The 12,250-nt window shown below is 34.3% G+C and overlaps 1 protein-coding gene across 1 annotated transcript in view; it reads right to left on the bottom strand.

Moving 5' to 3' along the window:
* Positions 1 to 1,299: 1,299 nt before the first annotated feature.
* The window catches only part of LOC149804855 (zinc finger FYVE domain-containing protein 21-like), a 47,443-nt gene continuing 36,492 nt past the window's right edge, over positions 1,300 to 12,250 (bottom strand). Inside the window, exon 7 of the mRNA XM_089945318.1 lies at positions 1,300 to 10,999. Within this exon, the coding sequence (XP_089801444.1) occupies positions 10,961 to 10,999 (39 nt within the window). The 3' untranslated portion in view covers positions 1,300 to 10,960. The remainder of the gene's footprint in view (positions 11,000 to 12,250) is intronic.

The following is a 12,250-nucleotide window of genomic DNA, read 5'->3' as shown; positions in this document are numbered from 1 at the left end:
CTGAGTGGTCTCAAGCGCTCACCGTTACAGATCACTGACATCTCACCTCTGCATGGGTTCAAGTCTCGGGTTCGGCCAATATGGGTTTGTGAAAAAGCTTTCCAGTAGCTTCTCGTGGTTCAGTGGTTCTTTCCAGGGTTTTCCTGGGTTCTTCCTCCACCATTTATACTGGCCGCCATGTGTAGCCTATCTTGTGCTGAAAAATGGAGTTAAAACCCTGCAACAACAACAACCAATAAAAAAAATTGTGAATTTTTTTATTTAACTATGGTCAATGCCAATGAGTAATGTCTTGTAGCAAGAATGTCAAACGAACTGTTTATAAAGTAAATAATAAGTGAGTATATTATATATAAACACCCACATTTGTATGTCTTGCCTGCCAAACAAGAGGCTGCAAGTTTAAGATCGTTGTGGCATCCCACATTTTTTAAATACTTTTTTTGGGGTATTATTATGTTCAAACTTTTGTAAACACACACATCCCAATTTTTAAAATATTACTTGCTTTCATTTATTTCGGTCCTACGATGGGGAATTAACCTTTATATATATATATATATATATATATATATATATATATATATATATATATATATATATATATATATATATATATATATATATATATGTATGTATGCTGTGAAATACTGTGTCTTGTCTGTTTCTCTTCAGATTTATCCCAAAAGCTGAAATATATAATGCTGTAAGAAGCTTATGGCCTACTTCTGGTGACAATCATCATGGCACCAATAAGTTCATGATTGTATATGCAACTATTTCAGAAAGAGGGAGCTAAATGCAACGCCAGGCAAAGGGAACTTGAGTCAATAAAAATCTAATCAAACATTGGTACCTTCGTAAACAATGGTGTGGCATCAACATTTCCAACAATGCTGAAAAACTGACACCTATATCTCTATGTTTTACAGGTGGGATAAAAATTGTTTCTTTTTTATTATAGGTTTCATTTACATAAAGATATAACAAATACATGTAATGCATAGATAGTGGAACAACCTTTCAACCATTCGAGTGTATGTAATTCTGGAAAAAAAGTCATTAACAGCAAGTGCAATGAAAAAGAATGGTTAATTTTGGTAGACAGAGCAACGTAATGTACAACATATATGCATGGTTGTGGCACATATGCTTGCACAGGTACAAATAAAAGCTGGTACATCTTTACTGCATGCAGTGTGCAAGATATCAAACGTAATAACGGGTAATATTAAAATAAAAGGTACAAAACAAGTGACAAAATTCTCTGAATCATACAAATAAAATGTACGAAGAATATTGGCTTTATCTTTAATTTTGTTTATTACATGTCACACATTACAAAATAATGCAGTCTGAACAAAACAGGTTTATAATATTTTGTAAAATTCTTAATTAAATATCATCTAGAATGCCAGTACTTGGATTACAGCTCAGCACCAAAATAGAGAAATATGGCAAATTAAAACCATAATGAACTTAAAGGTATATAAGAAAAACAATGAAAGATAAGAGTTAACCAGTGAGACAAAAACATGGCAAGGCAAACTGGCATATATCAATTATAAAAAAAATGTGATAGAATAAAATTAAATTCAGTTTAGACAGTCCAAGCCAAATCACTCCTTTATAAACCTACTGTAGAAAGGACATGATGTCATGTAATATACAATATTCTGGATTAGTCTTTAAATGTGTAATAATTCTGATACATCTTATGAATATAATATGCAATCAATGGATTTCATAGTAAAGACAAATTTGCAACAAATATCAAAGTTAATCTTTTATAACCTAACAAATGAATTGACCCTGTGTAACATTGTGGCCTTAACTTTATTTTACAATATGAAATTACCTGCTTCATACAGGTCATTTAGTAAGTTACATAGTATTATAGATATATATATATATATATATATATATATATATATATATATATATATATATATATATATATATATATATAGGATGACAACTAAGACATAATGTATGATAGGTTCTCAACAACAAACCAGTTTTGAGTGATCCATTGATTACAGCAGTATCTTGTCAAATACTAACTTTGTTTTGTGAAGAAAAAAAATATCATCACTACCTATACAAAATTTGCATGGACGAAATAACATTAGAAAAATATTAGTTCACATCTATGGACAATATTTATATCCAACAATTTCTTTTAGAATAAGAAATCTTTTCCTTACAGTGACATATAACAAACTAACATATCTGGAATCACAAATCTTGGATCAATTTATATGTGAGATGGTGGAAACTGGCCCAAATTCTATTTGTAAATTTTATGGTTTTATACCCTAAAATTCTGATTAAGTGTATATATAACAGCAACAATATATATATATATATATATACATACACACACACACACACACACAAATACACACAGAAAATGCTGTTTCAGCATGGAATGGCTGGCTGAAAAGTATGCCTGCCTTAATTCCAATTTGGTATAACAAAAAACATGGCAGCATGTAACAAACAAATGGAAGCCAACACAAATTGTGCATGAGTGTGCTTGAAAAGAAAATTACCCCCCACCAGCCCGTTGCATCCAAGATCTGTCATCTACTCACCCAAGTAAATACATAGCAAATATGATGCCCCACCACCACCACCACTTAACCAGAGCAGGCAGATATCAGGTTACAGGACGGGTCTACATCATGTATGAAAATGATACTTTAAGCTAATACACCCCTCTTCCTTCATAGGCTGCATCCAGAATCTAAAAATGTTTGTTATCTCTCACTATAGTTAAACACTGTATCAAATATGGTAACTCTTCCTCAATCACTGGCATTGGCATTCAATTTACAATGAACTCCAATTTTGAAAGTAAAATATGTTTGTTTGACAAAACTTACCTGATAATAATAAATTAGGTAACTACCTCACAAAATCCAGCTCTAACAAGCTGAAAAGGACACTTGCTCCAGCTTTTGGCTTGTTTAAGCAACAGAAGTCCTAAAATTGTATTTGCTTACCAAGATTAAAATCAAACTAGAGTGGTATCCCTTTGACAGAGGGACAGGTGCCAAATCGTAAAAAGTGTTAGTTACATCTGGAATAGTTGTGACCGTATTATGATTGGACAAATAAAAAGAACCATATTTTACTCTTAATATTTTATTTCTTGTTCAAAAACATTATCTGATCACCATACATTATGAGAAAGGTCACAAAAAGAGGGAGTTACATCCCCTTATCCTAAAGTACATGAAGCAGCTTTGAGCTGTGTGTGATAATGGCTAAGATAATGTTTATGCATGGATATGATTTGGAGAAAAATGTTTCATTCCTGCAAATCCAGCAGATGTAGGGTAACCTGCATTATTATGAAGCTGTTGAATGACATGGGAAGGCAGCCTGTTGCTGATATAGGTTCCACCAGGTCAAACCAAATACTCGGAATGAAAAGGTAAAAGCTAGACACTGTCTTCTCTGACCTCCAGCCCACTGCTTTTATGGTCAGTTCAAGAGCTGTGTACTCAAAAGCTATCTTAGTGGCATGTGTACTGGCTTAGTGAACTGATGTATAGGTTCACACACACACACACACACACACACATATATATATATATATATATATATATATATATATATATATATATATATATATATATATATATATATATATATAAATATATATATATATATATATATATATATATATATATATATATATATATATATATATATATATATATATATATATTTGTGTATGTGTGTGTGTGTGTTTTAACAGCACATCAACACAACCCTGGCTATACAGTACCTATTATTAGTTAAGTTCTAAAAATAACCAGGGGAGTAAAAAAACTCCAAAAGTTTGAAAGAATTTTTTTTCTAAACAAATGTACATATGCAGTCCTTCAAGATATTAGGCAAAGATTTTAGAAAGATTGTGAATATAAAGATGAATCCTTCCATATGAAAGTTAATAGTTTCTCTTAAAATATAAAAGATAAAAGGTGAAGAAACAAGAAATGATGTACAAAGTAACAACAAATGAAATTTTTTTGAAAATGTAAAAAGAAAATATAACAAAATAAAGAATCACAATTTGTTATATAAACTGCATTCTTTTATCTATTCAAAGATTTTTCTCTAGTGGAACATCGTCAAAAAACTGATTCAGCTGACAACATAAGATTTCTGTCTTGCAGTCTGGGAGTTAATACACTCGATGTCCATTGCTTTGTGCAAGAAATTCATCTGGTCCTAGGTTAGTTGCTTGGATGCTGCATGGATAACTCACTGTCTCCAGAACAACTGAACCTGTTTGTATATATCATCACCGATGTTCTCTGAGTGGTAAGAACAAACACCATCTTGCTCTTCTCATCAGCTCAACTTTCTTTGCATACCACTTCAGAACCCTGATGGAATCCTTCAGACACCCTGGGAAAAAGGGTCCAAAAAAGACATTGCTTTCAAGACAGAGGACTGATTACTTGTACTGGGAACCTGTTCTTGCCAATAAAAGCAGGGACCATCAAGAGAGAAACTGATCTGTCACAATGGAAATGCAGATAGTTGGGTCAACTGACAAAGTGTTTATCTCACTAATTTTGCCTGTTGCAGCAAGACTGACTGGGAAGCAGGTTTTGTACAAGTGGTGAGTCATGCAACTCTAGACAGTAGTTCAAAGGGTGTCTTTTTCAACCATGCATAGAAGAGTCCATTCAGAAGGAGTCACTACCTTTGGCTAAAAAGTCAAAATTCCTGGGAACATCAGAGGTCTTTGTTCTGGCCTATATTCTCCCTTCCATCACTCTGAAATATGTTTGAAACTGTACAGTGATAATCAACTAATTGTGATGCAAGGTAACTTCTCCTCGAACAGCCAAAGAAGGATGTTAGATATTAATCTGAGGTTCTAAGGCTGTCAAGTGAAAAATGTCATATTCTTCACACTACCTGCAGAAAACTAAATGCCCTCATAGGTTTTTAAAGTTCTATTGACCATTTGTTCTGAAAACTAATTCTTTCTGAGTGCTTGCTTTAATATGAGGCACCATGCAGGTTTTACATTTCTGGATTTGGAAGGCAAATCCAGATCTGTGGTTGTCTGAAGAGGGCAGGATCTTCCTATGAAACTGTTCAATTTTAACTGATCTAACAATTTTTGGACTTGCAGGGAGAAAGGTCGCTTTTTTGTGAGACTTTGGAAATCAGAAGAGTTGGGAGAAAGGCATGTGCATTGAAACATTTAAATTCAGGGAAAGAGCATTGACTGCCAAAACTTTTGGATCTGGGATTGGAGGGACCAAGGTTGGAAGTTTTGCATTCCACCATGTTGCAAATAGGTGCACCAGAGGTCAACCCCACCTGTCACATTTTCAACTTAAGACTATGGGGTGAATAAACCATTCAACATGGAATGGTTGATTGATGTGAATGTGTAAGTTGGCATACACAGATACTGATTAATCGATGATAACATCACCACTTCTGAAAATCCCAAATCAGAATGCAGAGGTCAGGTGACTTGGTTCCCTTTTACCTTCAAATCCAACTGACGATAGTCAAGTCATAAAACTGAATGAGAATGCTGTTTCCCAGATAGTGTCTCCTGCCTGAGTTGATAGGTATTTACTGTTGTCTTTATCTACAGGACCTAATTCCACCCACTTCTTAGAAGGAGGGCAGGAGTGGGGTACCCCAAACTGTCATGATGGCATCTGTGCCAATCATAATCTCCATGGCTAATCCTGTAGTGGAATACCCTTCATAAGCCCAGAGAGGTTCATCCCATTTTCTGAGATGGGACCTCATACAGTCTGAAACTTTGATTGGTTGGGAAAGGTTTCAGATACATTTGGGATGGAACAGCATCTGCAATGGTCCCAATGAGGCAGCCTAAAAAGCAAAGAAATTCTAAAGCTGAGACTTGATTTTCTGAGCAAATGGTAGACACCATGGAGACGATTTTTAAGGTACAATCCTGAGGAGGACATTTGAATTCTGAAGCTGCCTTTCAAATCAAGAATGTGGCAGTTGTTTGAGTGATGGATGTTCTTTTCTGACTAACAGATCAACAGATGTGAGAACTTTATAACAGGCCACTGATGGAGCAGGTGGTGGTGGTGGAAAAAATTCAGGTGACAGAAATAAAAAAAACCTCTTTGACTGATGCATGGAAGACTTGTTTGAACTGCTTTCGACCCTAGCACTTCATATTGCCCTTTGTATTGACACCTGTAAACAGAGACAGCAGAAGCAAAAGTGTATACATGTGAAATCAGTCAAGCATCAAGCATTACACTGAACTTAATATGATGGGAATGTTATGATTGAAGAAAAATTCAAGGAAAGATAACACAAATGACCTTGCAACATGTAGTAACTTCATTTACTTACCTGCCTGAATTCAGAAACAAGCATGCATCCAGAGTTAAATAGACAATACTGCAAACCATACTGCAGGTGATTAAGATGGTGCCCATAACCTTATTATATGCTGAATGTATTCATCTATGATGAAGACAGATCATGAAATAGAAAAATAGCTGAATGTATTCATCTATGACGAAGACAGATCATGAAATAGAAAAATAGCTGAAGTATACTTCCTGAAAGTGAGACCAATCTAAAGAATTTCTCAACTGATCAAGAGGAAAAAATAAATTTGGAGTTAGTGAGGCAGACAATTTATTTTATTTCTTTCAGTCACAGTGACCTTAATCTTTCAGCTTTTGAACCCGAAGTGGATATGATTCTTTCTTACCCCAAGTGCAAGCCACCCACCGAGTTTGGTATCTGAAAATGGCAGACAAGTAAACTTATTGAGCATGAACCAAATTAGTAACAGAAGGACATCATAACATAACATACTCCACCTTTTATCAGGCTTACAAAAATGAACAAAAAGGTTTTAAGAAGAACAATGTACTCTGTAAGAAATTCAAATTACCAAAAATAATTTGGACTTTTTACTAGTTGATGGTGTACAAATATTGAAAAACTATAAAGTTACAGTCAGTAAGTTATTACTGATCATATCTAAGAAGCATTTAGCTTTCTACTGAATACAGCCACATCAATCAAGACTCTAAGTGACTTGATGGGATTACTAGTAGCGCTAACTAAATTGTGGAAGAAAGAGTCTAACTGCTAAAACTCAAGGCTTTGATTGATTTAGGGTTTAGTTAATGCCCTTTTAGGATGTGGAAATTTCATAGTAAGCCATATCAGGCCATCATGATATATTCATCAAGAAATGGCATCAAGACGGAATTGATTAATATGAGTAGGTTAGCCTATAATGGAACACAAATGTACATGCAATTAACATATTACTCTTTTTTCCACTGGGAAACAGTCATTAGATCAAGGGTTGGCATCCTATTTTACATAGCATGCCACTTTTTCCCCAATTAATTACAAAATGAATGAGCATGTGCCACCAGTAAGAGAGAAACACAGTCACAATTTAAAATCAAGATTTATGGCTGTCCTTCGCATGACACACAAAACCTCTTGATGTGCCACCTTGTAGCATGCATGCCATAGGTTGTCAACCCTTCATTATATAATCTTTAATGAGAACACAAATATTTGAACGTTTCAAGAGATGCCGTATCATATATCAACATTTAGAACAATTAACAGGGGAATGTGTTTATAACAATGCTGCCCATCCCCCCTTTTGATTATTTCATGATATGTATCCTCTGACACCACAAGTGTTTTATATTTCATGGAACGTATAAGCTCAGGCAACTCAATCATCAGCTACTAAACTGGAGCATATATCTGAAAAAGAGTCTTCCAGAGATGACATACTGCCTCTGTTTTCTGCTTATTCAAAATACTTTACGGTCAATCTCAATTCCTGTACTATTCAAGAAACACTTTCTTTCGATAACAGCATTACAAGCATTGAATGCAGAAAATTAAGAGTATAAAAAGGCACCTTTATGCAACTTGCTTGACATGTGTACCAAGTTTGGTTGCAATATTTCGGACAGTTCATGAGTTATACCACACAAACAAAAATGTTTACCGACAAACATACACAGCAACAGCTACATCCCAGACATCATACTGGGGAGACAAAATACAAAAGACCCTGATATACTGAAAATCTAATGCCATATACATATTGAAATCATTTTTACAATACCCACAAAGAAAAATGTTACAAAATTATATGAAAAGATGCTTTTCCAGATGAGACTAGAATTCTGTATTGCTATTCACATACAGTGATCCCTCAATGTAACATGGTTCATGTTCAACATAATACTGCACTAATGTACATTATCTGATTATGGTGATGTATTTCTTAAAGCAAAGCAGTGTGAAAACAAAGTGTATTATAAACAAAATATTTAAAAAAAACATATCCTGAATGTAAAATCTTAATATAAATTGTTCCCTTTCAACATGCGAGTTATTCAAAAAGAGGCCAAAGTAGGTCTAAGATTGCTCAACTGGCTGACATGTGCCTAACAGCCACATGCAAGAGCTGTTGGCCAAAAGATCTGTGTCAGTAGGATGCTTTCTGTAGAAGTTTCTTCCAATTCTGTTGAGAGCATGTGTTGTGAAAACAATTGTTTCCAAGTTTCTCTAATGTTGAACATTATTACATGTCCAATAGTTCATTAGCATCATCTGTTCAACAGAGATGTAATGACCCATTGATACATAATGACAGTTCAATATTTACTAGAATGATATACTACAGTGATATTAGTACTACTGTTGGAATATCCCAATACATATTGCACTGCAAGTATTAAAATACATCAATGTAGTAGCACTTGATGGTGATGTACCTTGATATAAATAGAGAAAAGAAAAAAAAAACTGAAAAGCTTTTACCTCAATAAAAGAATTAAAAGATTTTGGTACTGTTCTAGACATTAATTATGAGAATGCTTCCCCTACTCTACAAAAGAAGCCATCCATCTCAATGACAAAACATCAGAATCATTTGTAGCCATTTATGGTTACATGTAATTAGAAATGAATCATATGTTGAACATTTATTTAATTTATAAATTCAGGCATGAAATACAGCTTGCAAATTTAATGTCAATAACCTTCTTATAACATAATGCTTTGCTAAAACCAAGATGGTAAAGACAGTCTGAAAGCCAAAACTCATCTGTATTTACCATCTGGAAATACTTCATGTTATAGGGGTCAATTAATTATTACAAAAGCATTGCATAGTAGTAAGAAAATCATATACATGTACAACATATATTCAGGTAGTACTAATAACAATGTTAACCTTGTCACATGCTTGCAATGCTGACATAGTGACACAAACATTATATGCAAAGATGAAAGGACAAGGTACTGTACGAATTCATGTCATCATATGTATTGTATCATCACTTCTATATCACAATATGTACTGTGTGATACATATCATGGTTTTGATTATAATGGCCTCCTCATGACTTGATGCATATCATGGTTTTGATTATAATGGCCTCCTCATGACTTGATGCATACCATGGTATTGATTATAATGGCCTCCTCATGACTTGATGCATACCATGGTATTGATTAAAATGGCCTCATGACTTGATGCATATCATGGTATTAATTTTAATTACCTCCTCTTGACTTGATGCATATCATGGTATTAATTTTAATTACCTCCTCTTGACTTGATGCATATCATGGTATTGATTATAATGGCCTCCTCATGACTTGATGCATATCATGGTATTGATTATAATGGCCTCTTCATGACTTGATGCAAATCATGGTATTGATTAAAATAGCCTCATGACTTGATGCATATCATGGTGTTAATTTTAATTACCTCCTCTTGACTTGATGCATATCATGGTATTGATTATAATGGCCTCCTCATGACTTGATGCATATCATGGTATTGATTATAATGGCCTCCTCATGACTTGATGCATATCATGGTATTGATTATAATGGCCTCCTCATGACTTGATGCATATCATGGTATTGATTATAATGGCCTCCTCATGACTTGATGCATATCATGGTTTTGATTATAATGGCCTCCTCATGACTTGATGCATATCATGGTATTGATTATAATGGCCTCCTCATGACTTGATGCATATCATACAACAACCAAACAGGTGCTGCATAACTTTACTGTCCAAAACTTAAAAGGCTTCTGTGCCTGGATTTTTTCTGGTCATAGTTGGCCAAATTCTGTAATGGGCTCCATTGAGACAAAGCTGTACAAATATTTTTTAATTTTAGCAATGATTGTTATGTTTGACAGCAAGATCAGCCTAATTTTATAAATGTAAAAGGTCAATCAAGGGTGCTTTCTATCAAATCTGGTCAAATTCTGTTAAGTGCCATTTTAGAAGAAGTTATTAAAAGTTTTTCTTTTTTAGTAACAGTGGCCATATCTGGGGCCATTATTTGTATCAATTTAAAAGCACCTCATGCCAGGATGCTTTGTGTGACGTTTTGGAAAAACTCTGATTTGAGCTTTCAAAGATTTTCTTTTTCAGTAATGGCAGTCATATTTTGATGGGAAATCAGCATCACTAGTATAAAACTGAAAGCCCTCTACACCAGAATGTTTTCTGGCAAAATGAGGGCCAGGTGAGCTTAAATAAATAGAAAGTTATTCATGGAACACGGATGCCACACAACAGCGCCTGAATATAGACCAGATGCAAAGTATGGTGGATGGATGAACGGACAGAATGATAAAAGTAACACTATATACTGCTACCGCTGTCAGAATATGCATTTTAAAAAATTAAATGACAAAAGTAATGCATAATTACATACAATTAATGGGATCTATGATTATATATAGGTTATACAAGGGCCAATGTACATTAAAGGATCACTGTATTAAATGCAATTCAAACTGAGAAATTATTACACTGAATTGTCCCATCCCCACCCTCACCCCCAATTTTCTGAACATCACTGTAAACAAATTACAGGTAATAATATACGTCACTCAAGAGGAATCTCTGGATTCATATACCATCCTGAATGCCTGAAAGAAATAAAAAAATAAAACCATATCAAGAACAGAAAATCAAGCAGATAGGCAAGCAAAGGGAGATAACCAAACAACTGATAAATTGATGAAAGTTTATAGTGAGTGAATGGCCCTCCTTACTTGTAAACATATACCTATGTACAACAACCACTCAGCATACTATGCTTAAGTGTTCTTTATGAGCAAGTGGTCTTCATATACAAGATTGTATGCTGGTTATATCTACAAGATAATCTAAGCCTTTATATACAAACATGATTACTTAAACTAAGTGGTCATTACTGCAAGTTTTACTGTATATTGGGAATACTGACTATATAACCTTTTGAATTTACTCAGCATACATGCCAACCCCTGATGAGGAAAAAGTGTAATCCGAGCAGAAAAAGAGTAATCCACATATGACATAATAAAATTCAATGAGCATCTGTACAAAATGATTTATTTACCCCTTTGGTCTCTTAACATGAATTACTGCTTCAAATTTTCATACATAGCACTTTGAGCTTTAAAAAGCAACAGTCTCTCATATTGCATTTCAAAACACTTTGTACCAGCTGAGACTATGAATGTTTAGCACACCTGCATCAGTAGAGCACTAAGTGCTGGGTTACAGCACCTGGATCTGAATTCCGTTTTATTTTTGTTAACAATACTGAACAATCTCTCACAGTCAGCATTAGAATGGTAAAGAACCAATATTCCTTTCATAACCTGACAAAAAGAGGAAATATATATCTTCCAGTTACTGGGTCTTTTAGCTGGGAAATAAGGTGCCATTGCACATCAACTCTGTCCGCATTAAGTACATTGTCAGGTAGAATGCCAACTTGATATATCGGCAGCCTTTCCTGTGGCTGGGTGCATCATATGACAGGGACAACCTGATATGTACAATGATGGAGACAATTTTCAAAATATAGAATGCAACTCCTTTATGAGTTCCAGTCATCACTGATGCATTATCAGCTGAAACCCCTATACAATTCTGTCAACTTATATTTATTCAAAGCATTATCAAGCAAATAAAAAAATGTTTTCTACAGCAGCTACTGTTAATTTTGGTTATGAAAGAAGAGCACTCTGACTTTGCCCTTTTCGTTGTCAAAGTCTCTTACACAGACTGGCTACAACTTTTTGTCATCATAATCACTACTCCTGTGTTGCAATAATAAAAAATGGCCCAATTTTCATGGCTTCTGCAGTTTTAAGTGAATTATCTTCGGCTAAATGCCTAACAATATT

The sequence above is a fragment of the Sinohyriopsis cumingii genome, chromosome 2 (assembly GCF_028554795.1).
Source record: "Sinohyriopsis cumingii isolate HCF-2022 chromosome 2, ASM2855479v2, whole genome shotgun sequence".
NCBI lineage: Eukaryota > Metazoa > Mollusca > Bivalvia > Unionida > Unionidae > Sinohyriopsis > Sinohyriopsis cumingii.
Note: the sequence above shows the minus strand (reverse complement) of the source record. Positions and strands in the feature narration are given on the sequence as shown.